General features: G+C 31.3%; 1 protein-coding gene across 1 annotated transcript; it reads right to left on the bottom strand.

Moving 5' to 3' along the window:
* Window positions 1-7,767: 7,767 nt before the first annotated feature.
* On the bottom strand, window positions 7,768-9,627 carry LOC107917640 (nuclear transcription factor Y subunit C-3). The gene is made up of 7 exons (XM_016846946.2): window positions 9,430-9,627; window positions 9,201-9,336; window positions 9,006-9,102; window positions 8,844-8,914; window positions 8,562-8,756; window positions 7,933-8,013; window positions 7,768-7,842 (listed from the first exon to the last, which is right to left on the bottom strand). The coding sequence occupies exons 1-7, from the start codon at window positions 9,516-9,518 to the stop codon at window positions 7,768-7,770; spliced, it is 744 nt and encodes a 247-aa protein (XP_016702435.1). The 5' UTR covers window positions 9,519-9,627.
* Between the last annotated feature and the right edge of the window lie 11,998 nt (window positions 9,628-21,625).

The following is a 21,625-nucleotide window of genomic DNA, read 5'->3' as shown; positions in this document are numbered from 1 at the left end:
AAATAAAAACAATGAATTCCGAGCTATTCCACGTCAACTTTATCTTTTCCCTTTTTAGTCGAAGATTTCGGTACGACGTTAGCTATATAATTAAGACAATTAAAATTTATCAATATAGCACAATTCAATTTCATATTAAATATTTCAATTTTGACTCAATATTTGCTAAATTTTCAATTTAGTCCCTAAACCGATACTAACTTTATTTCTTTACAATTAATCCTATATTTTTATACAAATTTCACTTTAAACTAAATTTAACTCCCTATTTTCACTTACATCCCTAAATTTCAAAAATTTCACAATTTAGTCCCTATTACTCAAAATTTTCAATTTGTTCTACAATAAAGTCCTTTTTCATTTCTAACTTTTAAATCTATCAATTTAATCCTTAATACTAAAATTATTCAACATTAAAAACACTTAAAAACTCAATAATTGCTAAAATTTCAACATGAGTCGGGTAATACTTAACACCGGGATTCCAAAAACATAAAAATTACAAGAAAAAAAGGACTAAATTGACTAACCAATTGAACTTAGAAATTTGAAACCCCTAGCTTTGCGTCTTTCTTTCTCTTTCTCTTTTTTTTTCTTTCCTTTCTGTTTTCGTTTGGCTTTGGCTTTCTATATTTTTTATTCATTCATTCATTTACTTATTTTATTTTATTATACATTAGTTTATTATTATAATATATATACTTATATATTAAGTAAACTTATTTTATTATAATATATATTAAATTTATAAATATCTTAACTTATGTCGCCTTGTTAAAGAACAATGGCATAATTGCTTCTTTAGTCCCTTTAATTTTTTCTTTAATCTATAATTTAACTTTCACCCTATATGCAATTTAGTCCTTAAACCTAATTACTCTAAATTCATGAATCTAATTAACTACACAACTAGTTTCGTAAATATTTTTAATAAATATTTATGAGTTCAATTTACGGGAATTGAGTCTCAGAAATGCACTTTCCGACACCCCTGACTATCGGGTTGTTACAGATGTTGCCACCCCTTACTCTTCTACTTAGAATAGAAGTTGTATTTTCTATTTAAATATTGTTATTTAATTAGATCTTATTCTAATAGAACTCTTGTACTATTTATCTATGAATAGGAATGATGTGTTAAGCTTTTCAATACACATTATTCACATCATTATTCTGTTAAAAAATAGTGAAATTTTATTTTACGAAATAAATTCTATTTTCTTGGAAAAATGCATAATTTTGGTTATAAAGAGAATGAACTTTCCTACTGAAAATTAATAAAGTTTTCATTCTGTGCAATTGGTTTATGATACTTTGATCCCATACTCAAAGTAATTCATGATTCGAGAATAACAGAGAAGGTCATTTAGTAGAGAGCCATTATTAACTTAACTACCTTATACAAAGCACAAATATAATTATGGTTAATGCTTATTCCTATAAATATCACAATGGCTCGGTTTTAAAGAAAAATTTTAAACTTTCATTGTGCCTTAAAGCACTATTTTCTAAACCGATTTTTCCAACAAGGAGATCCCTTACTTTTCTCCAATGACCTCTTAGGGAATCTTTTCATTTTCTTGTTTTATTTGTAGCTTAAGAAGGAACGTATCAAGCATGCACCGATATACTGCGGCTCCCGTAAGTCATGTTCGACATTCTGAAACTTTTCTACTCACCCTTACAGCATTTTAAAGGCTAGGACGTTACTCTCAATGGTTGCACAAGTGAGATTGATATAGTATGGTTCTCCTCATGTCTTTTTAACTCTCAATGATAAGATGTAGCATTTTCTACGCTTACATTTGATAAGGAGATTTAAGAAGCCACCATGTTTAAATGAAGGGAGTCACTAAGGGATCCCTTCATTACCTCTCATTGAAGGAAGGCCTGCACTTTTACATGCTTGAGTGTTAGCTTTGTATGTGATTATCTTTTTCTCCCATCAAACTACTTCTCAATAAGCTATAAGACGTTCTTGTTCTAATAAGAAGATTTGAGAAGATGATCCGATGTGGTGTATGTTTCCTTTGTGTGCCTTGACCTTTTTATGTGCTCAGCATGACATTACTTCTCTTGGCATAAACAAGTATTCTCACTCTGTATTAATAAGGAAGTACATCAAACTAATCTAAGTCTTTTTCTTCCTACAAGCCCGTGCATCTTCTATCTTAGAAGGTACTCCACCTTTATTTTAAGTTGCCCCCTTTGTCTATTCATTGGTAAGTAACATTTTGCTTCACACAAAGGGTTCATGTTGTTGGCCTCAGCAAGTGCTCGATCTTAGAGGGAACCTACTTGCCCTTCTCTCGTTTTTGCCTTTATTTTTAAAAGGAGGTGGTTGTTGTATGCTAGAATCCAAAGACATCCTTCTATTTCACCAATATTTTGAGGCTTTAGGGATTCTTTTTACCATGATGTCTCCCTTATTCCTTTTTTGGGAGCAAGGTCTTCATTCTATAAATGTCTCTGATTGGCCTTTCCTTACATCTACTTCAATGGCATCCTTCAAGGTGAGGTAGTCATTTGTTGTGTGAGCTATATTATTGTGAAGTAGTCACTCAGTTATTGACTTCCTCCTCTATAGACTAAACCATATAGGAAGAAGGGTTCCTAATATTCTTTTACTTTCACCAAGAATTTCTCTTTGTGAGGTATTCAAAGGCTAGGGCACGTTTGGTTGGGGTGAATGGAATAGGGCTGTAATGGAATATAGCTGTAATGGAATAGAGCTGTAATCAGTAATTCAATTATTTGATTCAATGGAATGAAATAGAACAGTAATAGTATTCTTGTGTTTGGTTGAATGGAATGGATATTGTAATAGCATAAGGAAAATGACTTAAATGACCAAATTACCCTTAGTAGAATTTTTTTAGTTAGATGATTATTGTTATTGTTATTAAATTTTAATAAGATTATTACTAAAAATAATTTAATAAAAATAATGATATAATTTAATAATATTTTAACATAATTATTATTAAATATAATTTAATAAAATAATATATAATTTATTAACATTCTTAATATAATTATTTTTAAAATATGAATTAATAAAAATCATAATATATAACCTACTTTATTATTTTTAAACTGCAATGCATATTTAATATGTTAAAATACTATTAGCGAAACAAATAATTTAATTATCTTCTAAACTAAAAAGTAAAAGATTAAAAGTAATAAATAGTCTGAGCAAACAATTTCTTGCATATACCAATAGCTTATACATGAGAAGCTAAAACCTTCTATTTGGACATAAGTGACTCAAGTTTGGCTCCTAGGAATCGCACCTTGAAAGGGCATGTCTTATTAGATATAAAACAGACTACAACAAGAATGCAACACGTCCTGATGATAAACTTACAGAAATTACAAATATTACAAAGCAAAACTATATCTTCAAAGCAAGCAATCAAGCTTACCTGCAAAATAAAAGCAAACCATATTAATAGATTAAATGAAAAGACTTGTCAAACATGAAACATAAACCATATTATAATTGGAAGACATGAAACATTGAAATATGAAGTGAATGGCATAGAACGAAAATTGCATAGAGAAAGGGCATCTGCATGCAACAAGCATAAACAACTTGAAACTAATGCATATAACCATCATCAACCCGAAAAGCAATGTGCATGGTAACACATTACATTCTATTAACTACACAGAGTGCAGAACATTAAGCTTAAAATAGGACAGAGACTTGACAGTAAGAAAAGAACCACAGATAGATAAAGGAAAAATAAGAGAGAGTGTAACATGAGGTAAAATCAGCTGTTAGATTAGCCAAGGTGACTCAAAAATAGCTTATTGAATAAAGATGTAGGATGAAAAGGAAAATTAGGAAGATAAATCTAACTTAAGAAATGGAATTGGAAAGCAAATAATTTGTCACAGTAAATTTTTATTTTTCAAAAGGTTAAATTGGTGGGAAAAACTTATTAAGTCTAAAGGGTAGTGCATAGAATTCATCATTCCTAACATTTGATTTGTAAAAGCAAAACTTTTCCCACTAGTTCAATCCAATGTCCTTTCTACTTTCATCATTTTATCGACAAAGTGTCAAATCAAATAATAAAACAACCAAAACAACAACTGTTGTATGAGACATGAAGATCACAACCACTTTGTCACTGAATTACATTTCATTAGGAAAGAAAATTGTTCAGTTTCTTATAAACAGAGAGTGATTAATTTATTACAAATTGTTCAATTTGGAGTATCATATATCTATATATACCTAGGTTGGCATGTGTTGGAAAATGTCAGACATGGATATTTCAAGGAAGCCTAATATGAATTTTATTTTGAAACTATTCAAGTTACAGAATTGGAGAAAGCTAAGACCAGCAGAAGAGACAAAGCTGAAGAGAACACAGTATACAGCTACCACAATTGGTAATGGTACAGAAGCTGAAAAAGGCTCCAATTGGTAAGAGCTCTTTGCCAAACATACCACCTCAAACACTAGAATAAATGCATCAAATGCATTCACATAAAACCAAACAAGCCCCAAATGGGTGTGATGACAAAAAATTAACCTTATCTTTTTTCTCTTATAAGTCCAAATACAGAAGATTTAGCACTAAAGTAAGCTACAACAATCCTTGGAAAAAGAGTACATTGGAAGCTTGGAGACTCTTGCAAAGTCTATGATCCTCTTTTGCCAGACTTATCAACCAAAATTTTTTTTATATGGAAACACAACAAGCAAAACATAGGGACAAGTGAAATTAAAAAATTTCATCCTAAGACAGACATAAAATTAAGATTTTTCACAGTCAAAACATTTATATTAAGTCCCCTTAAAGCAAAAAATATTTAAAAATTATATACAAATTCCCCATGTAAAGAAGCATGACACAAAAATGTTAAGAAGCATGACACAAAATTGTAAACCAAGTGCGAAACCAACTTTTTAAAAGTTTTTCTATCCAATTACATGCTATTTTGCTGCTGTGGTTTCTTTTAGTGTTTGCACCCATGAAAGAACTTGCAATTACAAACGCCTGTTTATTATATATACATATGTGTTGTTCAAAACGGATCTATTTTTGGATATTTACGGTTAAATCTAAACAGGTAAGAGTGCTAAGAATAGAGCATAAAAATAAAGACCAACTTGCCAACATTTTCTTAAGAAATGTATGAAAAAGTTAAACACCCTGTCTTGTTGTGTCATTTAGTTATTGCATAATCAAGCAAATTAATGGGTTAGAAATAGCGGCTACCCAAGCAATGCTTGCTTGCAACTATCTCTCAACGTGCATTTGGCTTTGCATGTTGGTATACGCATGAATAAGCTTTTTAATCATAGCCACACAAAGCATAAAATTTTCACCAGCTGTATATGTTGAAAGAAATGGGGATTTAAAAGAAAACAAAAACTGTATGAAACCACCGTGTTAAAGGAAAAAGGGAAAATTTGAGCTAATAAATAGTGAATGAGAGAAAAAGGATGAAATCATTTGGATTTGTATGGTAATTATGGCAATCCAAGATTCTTCAATTCATGCATCCAACATAGGATTGACTCAATCATTCCAGGCCTAATTGGTACACATAATATTTCATTTAGGCATAATTTAATTTGCTGGTTTTACAATTTGCTTTGCTATTTTTTATCCAAATACGAAAGGGGAAAAGAAAAGCTGAAAGAAGTGAAATAAATTTAACTAAAAAAATCAGAGAAAAAAAAAGGAATCAAAGGCACTTACTGTAAATAAGGAGGTTCAACTAGAAGAAAGATGAAGATAGTGAATGGATGCTTAATTTGTCATTGATTAAGGAGCTAATTTTTGGGGTTCACTTTGGGGATAAATGTCGAGAAAGAAATCTGAAGTGAAAGTGAAAACGATAAAGAAGAGAGGCAAGCTATTTTGGTCCAAAAAAGGAAAAATGTTATTACGGGTGGTTTTGGAATAGCAATTCAGACCGCTAACCCCTGAATTGCTATTACTAGTTGTCCAGTAACAGAGGCTGATTCCATTCGGGTCGTAATAGGCTATCACCTTAAACCAAACAACAGTTTATAGTGGGCCTATTGAAGAGAGTTGGAATGCATAGGCTATTCCATCCAACCAAACATGCTGCAAATATTAAAGGAGTGTCAGTGATACCCTTTTCAGGTGTTTTGGGCGTCGATAGTTTCAGTATCCTACTACAGCTTCATCTTTACTCCATCAGGCAGAGTGGTGGTTTGGGTTTACTGTAAGTCAAGGCAATACTAATGTTCCAAAGATCATCTTTGGAATCAAGAAGATTCTTTTTCTTCTTCCTTTCTCAGTTTCTCATTGTCTTTCTAGGCTCCTTTCGGGGCACATTCATATTGTTGAGCCAAAAGAAACTCATTTTGGGCTTGTAATTCTCTATACTATTGGGTTGTAGATCAAAAATTCTCTTTGATCCTTGGATCTTAATAATATCCCTCATCTTGATGATCAATAAAAGGATATGAAAGAGTGTGATGGTTGTCCCATTGTTGAAATTGTGGGAAAGATGGATGGTAAGCTTTTATAGTGTCGTCATGACCTCGATATTCAAGTTCATGTTAGTGCTGATAATGGCTAGCATCTTGGTCTTCTTGATCCTGATGATGATAGCTCTCCAACGATAACCATATAAATTTTTGTTTGTTTCTCATAGACTGCATCAATTATTATAACAATTAAGTTATACAAGATGTTAGGGAGTACAAAGGTGGTGGTCCACATCGCCTGTGGCATGGAGAAGCACTAAGGGTGGAGGTTTGGAAGGTTAGAGGTGATACTCGAGTTGAGTGTGAGCTATATGATTGATCTTGTGTATCTATCCCTTGCCTTGGTGCCAAGAGGAAGTATTTACAAAGAGAGGCCGGCTTGGCATGGTTCTTAATCATCAAGTGTTCTACTTCATAGGTACAGGCGATAAGAGTGGTGGATTGTTAGTTAGGAGCTTGTTGGTGCTAATGTGAGGGGATTATGTGAGATGCCTGGTTGGAGCATCGTCAATTCTTAGAGATGATAAATTGATAGGTATTGATAGAATCTCTTGCCTATATATTTTTTAGGGATTGTGTGCGCCCGCCTCATGTGATGTGATGTTTTGGTGAGGTGAAGTTAGGACTATACTTCTGGCAAAGTCACAAAATTGAATTTCGTCCAGTTTTACTTGACTTTGGATAACTCAGCGATGGATGAAATGGCGAGGGTATAACGGTTTTAATTACCTTGTAATCTAATATTTTTATTGTGTCAATGTTAAAATTATATACAAACTAAATGCATATTCTATAAATAGGAGGATAAAGGAAAATGAAGATGCCAAGTTAAAATATATATTAATTTATTATTATAAGATAGATAAGACAATCTATATGAATGTAAAATAATTATATATAAAATAACTATGGGTTTCATTTTTCTTTTACTAAGGCTGCTTCTTCATATTCCACATACGATTGCAATTTTTGTAATCAGCCAGCTTCATTCACTGCATAAACAAGAGAACCAGTCATGTATACTACGTAAAGGCAAAACAAATAAAAATAAAAGGTCTATGAACTTATCCCTTAATTGTTAATATAAAGAACTTTCAAAAGCATTATACAAACTAAAATAGTAATGTATACCATCAAAGTATCAAGCAATGCATTATATGAATTCACAAAGTTAAATATCCCAGATTTTTCTTTAATTGAACACAGTTCAAACCTAATTATTGTTAATTCCCAAAGTTGTGCAAAACTGAAACTCTATTTCATATTAAATATCATATACCTTAATCGAACTCATGAGAGGACATAGGAGGTTTAATCATATATTGTTGAGCTTCGGGGCTCCTAATAACCAGCTCCTACGAAGTAAATAAATAATAATAGAATTAAACCACAAATTTTCTAACAACAAATCAAATAATTATTTTTGAGCTCTTTCTAATTCTCACAGCATTCATGTCCAACAGAGGAAACTGCGGTTGGTTAACAGGATGATGCTCATTTTCCTCGAGAAATTTCCCATCATCATCCTACAAAAATTCATAGTGTTCAAATAGTTAAAAGAGACTCCTACGCACCTCAAATGTTGACTTGTAAGGTAGGGAATCTAATAATAGCTATGTTATATAAGAATTAAGTAATGTTTGTGTATTTTGTCCCCTCTACCCAAAAAATGGATATATTAGTCTCTGTGTGTTAGATTAAAGAGTAAATTGATCATTTTTGTTAAAAAAATTCATTTATTTATACTGTTAAAAACTGACATAGCTAACAAAATAATTAGATAGTGACATGTGTACCTCATGATGGCATATAAGTACCAGTTTTTAATAGCAGAACAGCAGAAATAGATGGAATTTTTATCATGACCAGCTTGCTCTTGGGACAAACATACAAGGACTAATTTACCAATTTTTTGAATAAAAAGGATAAAATGTAATTTGACTCTTAATATAGGGTTTTTCATGTTACTTTTACCGAGACTTGATATATGAATTTGAAGATTATACAACTTTGGCTCAATGATAGTTTTCTAGCATTTGAATGTATTATGTACTGCATTGATATATAAAAGGACCTTGTGGTTAATCAACGGGACGACATCAAATAAGAAATGGAGTGCCTCCTCTTGCCTTATCGCCTTGGAAACGTCACAGCCCTGTAGGGTTCGGCGTTTGCCTTCTTCAGTATGCAGCCATGCACGAAGGGTGAGCTCTAGAATGAAGAGCTCACAGGCCTTGGAGAACAAGATAGGAGTGTCTGCACTGATCATCTAGTGCAACATATGAAATATTGGTAAAAAGTCCATCAAAATTGAAAACATAAAATAAAATAATATGAAAATTAGTATTAAATTAACCTTCACATCTTTATTAGATTTCATAATCCTCTTGATCCTTGCCAGAGGTAGCTGATGGTAGCTCTTGAAAGCTTTAATTCAGTATAAAAGCAAACAGGCACACAACAATCAGTAATAAAGCAAAATAACAGATGAAAAGAGAAAGGAAAATTATTAAGGGACCTGAAATGTTATGAATCTCCAACATTTGTTGGTACCAAAACAACTCTAGACTGCGTTTCTGGACCAGAAGATGTGATTGCTTCACTTCTTCACCGTCCTTCACCAAGACATAAGAAGATTAAAATGAATAATAATATGGATAGTACATATAATATAAAAAGAAAATATGATTTTCAAAGGAAAGGAAAAGGAAACCTCATTGGAAGGCTGGTGAAATGGTAACATGAAAGAAGTCATTGGCATGAAGTTATGAATTTGAGGAGAAGAGGTTGCAGAAGGTGTGAACTCCATAGATTGATTCAAGTCCATGGTTAACCTTTCTAGCGTAGGCCTGTTCATGTCAAGATTCAATGGATCAATATATATAGTGCAGTCTGATTAATCTGAATGAAAAAAGAATTTGATTCCTCTAATTTTAACCTACCAGGTGGTGTTTGTCATAATGAGTTGAGCATCTTTTTTGAGTGAACTTCTGTTCAAAAAGGTTTCAGAGTCAACATACACCATTAGCATAGGATGGGATTTAGTTTTCGTCCTTAAAAACTGCAAACCTGTTTACTTTTCCTTTTTAACTTTGCTTTCAGCTATGATTTCAACACTGTGTGCGGGGGAAACCAGAAGCAGTTAACTATTGATTTTCACAGTAATTAAAGTAGAAGCTTTCAATAAATGTTGTTTTTAAAGCTAGCAATAAATGTTGTTTTTAAAGTGAAACCAACTTTATAAGATGTTTAGAATTAATCCATAGATATCCAAGCTTCCACAAGAGAAATCCATTCGAATGTAGTAAATTTATGGTTCCCCGCAATTGTTTGATATTTGGCCTATTACCTATGCTTCTATGTATACAAGTAATGTCCCAAGGGTTTTAATTTATTTGTTTTTGTGTGTGTGTATGATTTGGAAATTTGTTTTTTTATTAGTTTTTCTTTGCATTATAAAATAAATAAATTTCAGTATTGGCACTCCTATGTTTAAATTTGATATTTAATTTCTAACATAATTTATTCCTTAAATTTTCATACTAATATTAATCAGTTCAAATAATTAATATCATTAAGTTTTACGTGATTATATATAATTTATATGGCTTCCTATTTCTTTTGGTTTTTTTTTACATTATAAGATAATGGTCTAATTTTAGTTTTGGTCTCAATACTATGCTGAAACTTGATATTTAGTGTATATACTTTAATTTTGACATAATCTGTTCTCTCTACTTTAAAATGTCATTAGTATTGTTAACTATTTCAATCAAAATGTTTATATAATTTTTTTAAGAACACTATTCCAAAAAACATTTTACCTTGACGAATTTGAAAAGTTTTTAAGAAAAAAATCAAAATTAGTATTTTCAATATTATTTTTATTGCTACATGACTATCAAATGAATGTTTTTTTTTTAATTTCAAAATGTTACACCAGTGAATTTAATAGAATAATTTTAACGATAGTAATAACAAGATCTAGATTTTTAAATTTCAAAAGTAGACGGACTAATTTCTTAAAAATAAAAGTAGAGTGATTAAATCCCAAATGTATAGAGCGTATAAAAACTTAAAACATATTTTAATATTTAAATTTTACTCTATAATTTGACACAAATAAATAATCAATTCAACGTGGGCAGAAAACCATACTAGTACATATAATAATTAAATCATTCTAAGTTAATTATTATCATAAATAATTTTTGAAATAAAAAATAAAAAAATTATTTAGGGATATTATTTCACACAGCCAATGGAGTTTAAAAACTTGCGGAGCAATGTTAAATGGGTGATATATATCCTTTGATGGGGTAGTAAAATAATAATAATAAATAATTCAAAAAATGAGAAGTGTTGTAGTATTTGAACCTTATTTGTGGAATTAAAAATTGTGACTAGAATATTATAAAATCAAATGTTGTAATATTTCAAAATTATTTGATATATTCTAGTGGTATAAGATATAGTAAAAAAATAAAAAATAAAAAATGAATGGGACGTATGACCAGTTTTTAATTCCACTTGTGGGGCTAAAAGGTGCACATCTAGTATAAGAAATACCAAACAATAGTAAAAAGTCTTTTGACCTGACCAAATATGGTTATTATTATTCAATTTATTTTTAAATTATCATTATAAATATTTTTATTGTTAATAATATTAATTTAATTTAAAAGTTTTGGAGTTGATAGAAATTAGTGATATTTTTATTTATAACACATGAAAAAACAAAACAAAATAAACAAATTTTTTTAGGATTTTGAAATAAATAATGAAAAGAAAAGAAAAGGAATTTTCAAAAAATTTTGAAACATTAAAATTAAATAGAATAAGTAAAAAATGTTTTCGATATTTTAAAATATCTTTTTTTTAAGTTTCTTTTAATTAACCAAAATTACAAAAAATTAAAAAAAAAACACTTATCACCACAATAAAGAAACAATACAAAGAATAATTGATATTACTTAACTAGTAAACAAATCGAACAACCATTCACGGTTATGCCACTTTATAGCCCATGTACACTTCACTTACAAAACATATATATATTATCATTTTTTAGCACATAAAAATCGCAAACATAACTGTGTCAAGATGTAATATAATAGTACTCTTTTATAATGAAATACTTATACAAGCATTCTAAGGATCGTTTTCCTTAAGGATTGATTAGTAAACCATGAACTAGTTACACGACTTACTAGTTAGGAAATTATCAACTTACTTTGCTTAATGATTGATAATGCAATCAATACCAATATCATAAAAGAGTTAACCTAGATTGTTTACTAAGTAAGCTAACCTACAAGTCCTCTTTCTTTATTAGACTAATGCAATTAACAAGGCGATGATCAATTGTTCAACTAGTTACTAATTGAGTTGACATGCATGTTTAGATTGTATCGATTGTCATTCCTAATGGAAATCTCCTCTCAATCATATTGACACTTAGGAACTATCGCCTAGGATTTTCTTTTGGTCTCACTTAGTTAATAGCTCACCTCTCGGTTTCACTACTCAGCATGATCATATTAAGGTTTTACATGGTAAAATCTCCTCCCGGTCTCATCTATCAACATTTTCAACTAGAGGCATCAATTTTAGTTTACTAAGCATCTTAACACATTCAAACAATAAATCAATCATCATGTAATGCCCTCAACCCGACCCAATTCACTGGGTCCGGATCTCGAGTGTTACTTCCCATGTACTAGCAAAAACTTTCAAAGAAAGTCAACTTGTACTATTGACTTAAAACACATTCCTTATTATTTTAACTAAGATCTTACTATTAAATAAACAAAGAAAAGTATTTAAAAAGATAAAATAATACATTAGACTTGTCATAACTTTTTACAACACATAAGTTTACGGAAAACAAACACGATAAGGCATCATCCTAATATACACCTTATTACTAAGTTGTCCACTGTATGCATAATAACCCGGATCGTCGCTTCCTTGGCGCCTTTCTGGCGTCGTCCCTTCTAGCGAACTCATTCAAACAACACCACTTGAAGCATAAACAAAAAGCTTATAAGTTACACAAACTTAGTGAGTTTGAATACAAAATACCCTGGAACCTTTCTTGTTAAATTCTACATTATAGATATTTGGATTACCAAATCTGTCTTTGACTGATACCTACACATCATCGGATACCTATCTATTTACTTATGCATCACTTACCATACTTATTGTACGATACTTTACTTAACTAATTGGCTGACTTTATATTTTACCAGACGATGCTACCTTTTCTATTCTATTTAGACAACTTTCATCGTTTATTCTAGAATAGTTGATCACAGATACTATTCTCTTGGTGGATACTACTTACTGATCTCACTTTTGATGGATTCTAATACCAAGTTTGCTAAATCATATTATCAATCATATCATACCTTGACTCAAATTCCATACATTCACATACTGATGAGAAACACTTCAGATCATTTCGAAGAATTTTAAACATCTATAATTCATAACATAAGAATACCAAATTTACCAATGACTTAAATTCCAGCTTTTTCCAGAATGAGACATGATACCACCCAAATTAGATAGATATTAGATAACTTAGATTAACGTAAACAAAATCAAACTAATGGACACTTATACATTTCGCAATATGAAAATGCCCTTACTCCAAACTAACAGACTATTAAGGTGAATTCTCTTTAGAAGTACAAATGTAATTCCTCATTCAAAATACGCCTCTTACGGCTTATTAATCTTACTACTAGATCAAACAAACCATACTATCTTCAAACTCATCAGATACTGATCACAGAATTAGCTATCGAAGAAATCTCATAATTTACCCAGATCCTAACACAGAGGCGAATAACTTAACTTTCTATGTATATACATATCGTCGAATATGCCACACAAACATATCATGATTTGCCACAAAGGCAATTCAAAATACACTACAAAGGCTTAGTAGATCACACCACATAGGCAACATACAAAATCATGTGTTTACTATTCTGACGGACTTTCTTAGAAGGTGCCATGGGTTTCTCCCTCATAGACTTATATATAACTTCATGTCATGATCTGCCAGTTCGATTTACATATTACCGAAAGTATCACCATGAATATTCATATCATCATATTATGCCACAAGTCTCCACCACATGGACTTACACACTTTTAGGTCGTGATCTGTCAGTCTAGTCTTTATTTTACTAGATGCATCACCATGAGTGTCTTCATATCATACAATGTTATGGGTCCCGCCACATGGTTGTGCACTTATTTCTATATCATGATCTAAAGTCTGGTTAGCAATATAACTACCCCTGGAAAGGCATCTTAAATGGATATTTTACTCGAAATTCACTTACCCAGATTTGCTCACGCATAGCTGATCAATTGGTACATTCCTATATCAGACTTTACCTACATACTTATCAATCACTTTCTGTTCATACAATACTTCATACATAACATCATCACATACATATAGCATTTTTAGTATGCTTCACATACTTACTTATTATCTGAGGTGTTGTCATTATATATATGTATTTACCTGAACAATTAACATAAAGGAGTCAGAATATAGACTCACTTGATACTCACCTAACTGTAGCTCAAAGCTCCAGACTTGGACATCCATCTTGACCCAACAACAACAATTGCTTAAAGAATATAGATTCACTATTAAAACCTTTTTTCGTACAATCTGCTAACATTTCAATCATAAATAACCCCCATGCAAGGCCTTGTATTCCTGAATTACTGTTCATATACCTCTTAATAGACTTACTCATTCAAAACTTAAAATTCAAAGCTATAATACTTACCAGGAAGTGGAACAACCATTGATTAAATCAAGATCCTTAGCTTCCAACTTAATGAGGAAGAGATAACATTTAAATTTAAAAAAAAAATTAGAGAGTAACATATTAAAGGAAGAAAAAACTCCCTCATGAACCATTTTCACACATATATATACAAAATTTCCTATCAATGGAACATAACAAGTGTTACTGAATCCAAAATTTGTACTTCTTAATGGCCTACAAATTCCTAGAGAAACATAAATGAGAATTTCATATCATTGATATTTGACCAATCAATCTAGTTGACTCCGAATTAGGTCACTTTACAAAACCCATTTAACATATTGCTCAGGTACTTAGGTGTATCATACTTTTGGTAGTAACTCCCATCAGGCTTACTTTTTGCTTAACTTGATCTTTTCTTAAACATCAGAATATACTGAGACAAAATCCTTAACCACTTCCACGGCGTATACATTACGCTAGACTCTAATCCGCCCGAAGACTAAAAATTGACGGGTTCCACTATGCCAAACAGATAACTTTGCAACCCTACTCGTTATTCTCGGATTCGTTAGACTTAGGGTGTGACACATCAAACATGTACCTCAATTGCAATTAACAACTAGCATTCCAATCAACCATCAAGAATTTTATCACACCATGGTATTCAAAGCACAAGAAGCCATTCTAAACATTAAAATAATAGAAATGAATCAAAGAAAAATGTTTAGAATTGCTAATTCATATGAAAGAATCCATATTCCGAGTTGGAGCTTGTTTTGATCTCTATACCATATTTGCATCCACATGAACTATTTTATAATTAAAACCTCACAAAGCTAAAGAAAATTTTTCCTCAAAAGTCTCTACAAAAGTCTAATTTTCTAAAGTCTAAAAATCTCTAAAACTCCCAAAAGAATCTCTTAATTCTGATACAAAGCAAATATTCATAGTAGGAGACTAAATGACCATTTTTCCCTATTAAAATTGGCTTTAAAAAGGATTCAAAATCAAAATTCCACAAAGTTTCCCTTCAATAACTATCACAAGATTCAATTCTATAGATCAACTTTATGACCTCCATCATCACGACGTTATCAAAGGACATCTCGCTTGCTGGTGTCTAGGCATTAATATTGCAACCTTAGAGATCAAGTTGCAACATTAAGGGCTAATGTCCGAACTTCAACACTTTTTATGTTGCAAATTAACTCATTATCCACATCTCCTTCAATTTGGGATGAATAGATGTCACACTTTCGAGCAACTCACGTCGCGACGTTTCTTTTGAGCCTCAACTTCTCAATTTACACAGTTTGTGCAGTCACAATCTCATCCTCATTAATGTCACAACATTCAAGCTAAACATCTCCTAGCCTCCCAAAATAACAACTCACATAGTGATTGTGATCAATGTCAACTTGTGACATTGCCTTATTTTAGCAAATCTCTAATGTTTTACTTGCCATGGTCCTCCTAACTCTCTAACATAACCAAATTATGCATAACACAAGTATCACTTACTTCATAAAACTAGAATAGTGTTAAAACACTAAAAATGACATAAAAACGTAAGTAAAGCTAAATGTACCATATCTAAATACTAATAATTAGAAGGCTCAATTGCACTTAAAAACAAGCTAAAGTAAGCATGAATAGGCCCTAATTGCATATATTAAATTATAGTACATCAAAGCTCTCCTCTCCTCTATTTGAGAGCATCTATCTTTAGCTTTCTCTCTCTTTATATATTTTTACACCCCTTTAGGAAAAACCATCATTTAGTCTTACCATATCATATAGGGATGTTCTACCTCACCTCATTTCCACCATAAACATATCACTCTCTATATATTTTATTTCCAATTACTTTGCATACTTTGTTTGATAGTTGACTTGACAGTCAAAGTTTATCTTAGAGGACAATCTTCAACACCTTTTCATGTTTGTCTCCTCATTATAGGTGTCTGAATGAAGCTTGCTCTCATAGTCATTCGCAAGGGATCAAGCCACAACCAAGTAACATCGTTTGTTCAAGACTCTCTTCATGGGAGAAGACTATTCCTTGATATCATCATTCGTCTGAGACTCTCTTTAAAAAAAAGGCCATTCCATGATGTCATTAAATCTCATTTGTCTGAAGGCTTCCCGATGAAGGAAATGCACTCCTTGGCATAATCTCATATCTAATGTTTAACTAATACTAAGTGGTATTATGTGGTCTGATTGTAATACGAAAAGCCAACTTGTGTTAGTAGATGAACCAAAATATGTCCTTAGTCTAATCAGAAATGAGAAAACTGATTAAAAGACTAATATGTCATTTATCAAGTCCAATTAGGGAGATGTTTTATCTTGAGCATCTGAGCGAATGACTCTCAAAAGATAGAGACATAGGTGTAACTTACTAGATTGACAGTACATCAGATATGACACAAGTGTAATAGATCCTAGATTCATTTATGGGTTTATTCACTTGTGACGTTCATAATGTGGCATACCTTAATCCTGAGTGGATGATGAACTATGTATGCGTGACTCGTATAATTTGGTGTTAGTAAAAGCCAGAGTTCAAATAGATAACGAACTGAAAGTTAGTGCGTAAGGTATATGACTTCTGCAGTATGTAACATCATTCATAATTGTAGAATTCATAGCCCAACTAAAGGGTAAATGATATTCTCTCATCGACATTACATGATAGATGAAAAGTAAACGTGGCCATTGGTCGTTTGTCTTTGTGATAAATGACTTATTTACAATTTGATAGTAATTGACTTTTCATAAAGAAAGATGTAATGGTTACCATGAGATAAAATAGGATCATATTGAGAGAACATATTTATCCCAAAGAAATTAATGATATCCTATGAGGGTAACACACTAATGACAAGGTCATTGGATAATCATTGATTAAGTAGCTTTCGTAATGGTGTTTAATTAGGGAGAGTTCAATTACAATACTATAATGGAATGACTTCGTAACTAAATAATTTTTTAATTAATAGATGAAAAGTTGGAACTTAATTATTAATTTTTTGAGCCATAATTACATATGCTCAATTGGTCGCTCCGCTAGCTTGTTGAAACCAGAATTGAATTGCATGTAGAACCAAATGAACAAAATTGATGAAATTAGATAAATGAGTTGCATTCACAAATGAATGCATTTCTCATTGATTATAGAAATGACTTGAGAATTAAGTTTAAGGTTTTCAAATTATTATTTAATTAATTATAATTAAATAATTGAAGTTAAAAATAGAATTAAATTAATTAGTCATTACGAATCTACTAACTATAGAAATTAAATATTTCATCATAGATTCTTTTACGGTAAAGTCTTCATGACTTTAACAGAACTAGAATTGGATTGAGAAAATTATTTAATTGAGAAATTAATTTAGTTAATTTAATTTAATTAATATTTATTTTGGAAATAAAAAAAATATTGGGTTGGATTAAATTATGAACTGTTGGGTCAAAAGTCCAAGACGCACATATAATTGGACCCAATACATGAGAGACCTAATCTCCCTCATTTTGCATATAAGGGGTGACAACCCTAGTGTTTTTATCTAGGGTTTGCCCCCTCTCCTAGTTAAACTAGGGTTGGGCTAGGAGAGTGTTTTTCTATTAGATAAATTGTATCTGTGTTATACCTATTCAATTAAGATTCTCTTATCTCTCCTTAAAAATAGATGACACTGGTAGAGCTATTTACAAGTTTTTACACATAAGTTTTATATATTGTTATTCTGTCCGAAAGAAGTGAAAATTTATTTTTTTAGAATAAATTTTATGTTCTGGGAATAATAATTTTTACCAGTTTCTATTGAGAGAATTACTTTCCTACTGAAAGTAATAAATCAATTTTAGTTCTGTGTTTGGTTCTTATTGTTTGAGTCTACACTCGACACAATTTGAGGTACGAGGATAGCAAAGAAGGTCATTGGATTGAAAATCGGGAATGTTTCTGTAACACTCTAAATTTTTGGATTTTTTGAATGTATTTGTCATATAATTTGATTTGGAGTGTTGGTTAAGTACCCTAGAGTTTGTTTTAGGTCCTAAGTTCGATACCTTTGTATTGAACCTTTTATTTAATTTTGACTTTATGTTGAGCTTGAGCCTTAAGGCTTAGATTATTTTATTAGTTAGGTTGTGACAACAATGAGCTTGGTGGTACAGTGGTTAAGCATTTGGTTATCTCTTGGTCTTGAGTTCAAGTCTTGTTATGTGCAAGTGTGGAATTTTTTGGCTTAGGCTTTTTTATGGAGTTTGTTGTAAATTCTAAGTCTGGTGGGTGGTTTTGGATCAAACTAATCTTTTAAATATTTTATTTTATTTTATTAAAAGAAAATCCCGAAACTTTCTCTTTGGGAATCGTCAAAATCACCCTCCATTGTTAGTCTGCATGTTCTTTTCTTTCTTTCAATTTTGTTTCATATTTTATTTCTTTTCTTTTATTTCATTCATCCTTTTGCCAACATCCCCCCTTTTATTTTTCTATTGAATATTTGCAAATTCTTCTTTTGTTGCGTAAGTACACCATTCAGGCCTGTTGTGACCCTGGTTTTCGTTCATTCTTTTTTTTTGTAGTGGTCTTAATCATGTTGGTAAGTTGTGGGAAGGTTGACTCTTTTCTAAGTTGAGGTTTTGTTTTTCTAAGCGTAAATCTGTTGGTTAATGATTTCTTTTGATTGATTTGGTGTTGTGGTTTGTGATTGTGGTTAGGGGAAGAGCGTGTGGTGACAGACAATCCTCCAGCAAATTAAGTTTTTGGAGGAGTTGCTGTAAGTTACGGTAAATGTTCGTTATTAATTTAGGGACTGTTTTCTTGAGAGGAAAAGTGAATTTAAGTGGAAATATTTGTGCTAAATCGAAGTGTAAATGTTTGGTTTTGGTGTTGTTTGCAGGGTTCTAAGTGTTCGGTTGTATGTAGAGCAGCTTCAATATTAGGTGTGTGAAAAAAACCTTAAAACTCAATAGAAAAATGATAAATTGTCAAACAAGGGGATATTTTTGAAATTACCCAGTGCCACATGGCCGTGTGATAGACCGTGCCACACGGTCGTGTGTTTTTGCAGCCCATGTGGTTAGGCCGTCTGGAACGCATGGCCGTGTGAAATTTTGTAGGTTTTTGGGCCGTGTGGGCCACACGATTATATGGGCCCATTTGGACAATTTTTAGGCCCGATTGGGGGCCGTTTAAAAGACTCAAAATTTAGGTTCGTAGGCATCGTATAGGGCTGGAAAGCATAAGTTTAGTACGTAATTACATATGGATAAGCTTAAAAGTATGCTAGGTAGGATAATTTATAAATGAACCATAAGCTATGTTATGATCTACATGAATATATGTGTATATGCCTGTTATACGCTATGTGATATAAGTATGTATGATATATGATTATGATATGCATGTGCTTTCGGGGTGGGTTATGATATGACGAAGGAAGTGCTATATGGCAGCTTGTACTGCAATTATGGCGGCTAGACCACAAATTTATGTATAGTAGCTTAGCTGTAAATATATGAGTGGCACACCACCACATATTGGTGTGATTGGATGGATGAACTCTTGTAGTCCTATATGGTGTGATTGGTTGGACGAAGATGGTGTGTAGTTGAATGGGGTAAGATATGATATGTTATGCTATGTTTTGATTCGATATGATATGCTATGGTCAATCTCATATGTTATACTACTATTCGATATAACATGAAATGTTATGATATGATAAGATGCGATTTGTATAAATCTAGATATGTTATGAAATATTTGGAAAGATATGCTATGAAATGTTCTGTTACACGTTTATAAATGTACTTAAATTATGGGTCAACTCGTACATTGGGCTTAAACCACATGATCTGTATGCTTTGTTTTAGGTAATCCTCTGACCTAGGAATGGACAGTGACTCCAGAGCTCGGGTTTCACGATTTTAGATTATGCATTATGAACTTTTCTTTTTATTTGTTCATCATGGATACTTTGGACTGTTTTGGGTTTTTTATTCTTCTTATGGACTTTTTAATTTTTGGTTAGTTCGTTAGCATTATTTTGATATTTACTATGCAAAGGTTTTAAATGACTAAAAGTGTTTAACCTATGATAATTAAAAATGAATCACGATTTTATACACAAAAAGTTATAAGGTTTTTCGCTGCAAGACTAATTGAGGTTCTCCCAAAATGTTTACTATACAAAATTTTTCAAGTAAGTTGGTTTTGGTTTTAACAATACAATTAAGTTGTGATTTCGGAAATTGTTGTGTTTTCAAAAAAATTGTTCAATTAAAATTTCTGTTCATTGAAGCGGGTTTCCTTCTAAGCTAAACATTTGTTGTGGATTGAAGAACTTTCTCATCCGCAACAATTTTAATGGTTTAAGGTTTATTAGTTCATGCAACTGTTCGTTTTCAAACTTGAGTGCATCTTTAATCATTTCTCTTTACTTATTAATTTTATTTGCAAATAAAGAGATATTATATTTTTTCAACAAGTGTTTATTGTATTTGTAATTTTCTATCGAGATAATATGATATAGGTTGAAATTGCACTAACAAATTATGAATTAAAACAAAACCAATTAGGTTATAAGTATAATTTTATTAATTTTTTTAAATTATACCTAATTTAATTTTGAGTCACTTGTTCATGTCATTCTTAGTTCGAATCAATTTTCGATTCATATCAATTTTGAGTTCAAATCACTTTTAGGTTTGAGTTTAAATTGTTAGAATTATTACTTTTGATAGTAAAATTAAGTTGGATTGAGTTTTTAAGTAACAGACATTAGTATTTAAAGTTGAAGAAATGGAATAAAACTGCTAGTTTTTAGTGTTTGCTATTTTTAGGAGTTTTGTTATTTAAATTTATTTTTGATGCTTAAGTTTAGGAACATATTGTTAGTGAGTTGTTGTTTTCACTTAGTATAAATTGTGAACCTTATTGAATAATATTCATCAGTTCAATTTTATTTTCTGATAAAATACCAAAAATTGGTAATCAAAGCTTTTTTCTTAAAGGTCATGTGTTAGTGTTTGCTGCTCTATGGAAGCTGAAATTAATTTCTTTTCGATTATGCTGCCTATATTTTATGGAGATAATTATCAGGTTTGGGCAGTGCGAATGGAGACTTACATGGAGGTTATAGATCTTTGGGAAGTAGTGGAAGAAGACTACGAGATTCTTACATTGCCTACCAACCCCATCGTGGCACAGATCAAAACACAAAAAGAAAAAAAGACAAGGAAATAAAAGGAAAAAACCTGTTTATTTGTTGCAGTTTCACCAACTATTTTCACACGAATTATGTCTCTAAAG

The sequence above is a fragment of the Gossypium hirsutum genome, chromosome D12, assembly GCF_007990345.1.
Source record: "Gossypium hirsutum isolate 1008001.06 chromosome D12, Gossypium_hirsutum_v2.1, whole genome shotgun sequence".
Lineage (NCBI taxonomy): Eukaryota > Viridiplantae > Streptophyta > Magnoliopsida > Malvales > Malvaceae > Gossypium > Gossypium hirsutum.
This window is presented reverse-complemented; position numbering and strand designations above follow the sequence as displayed.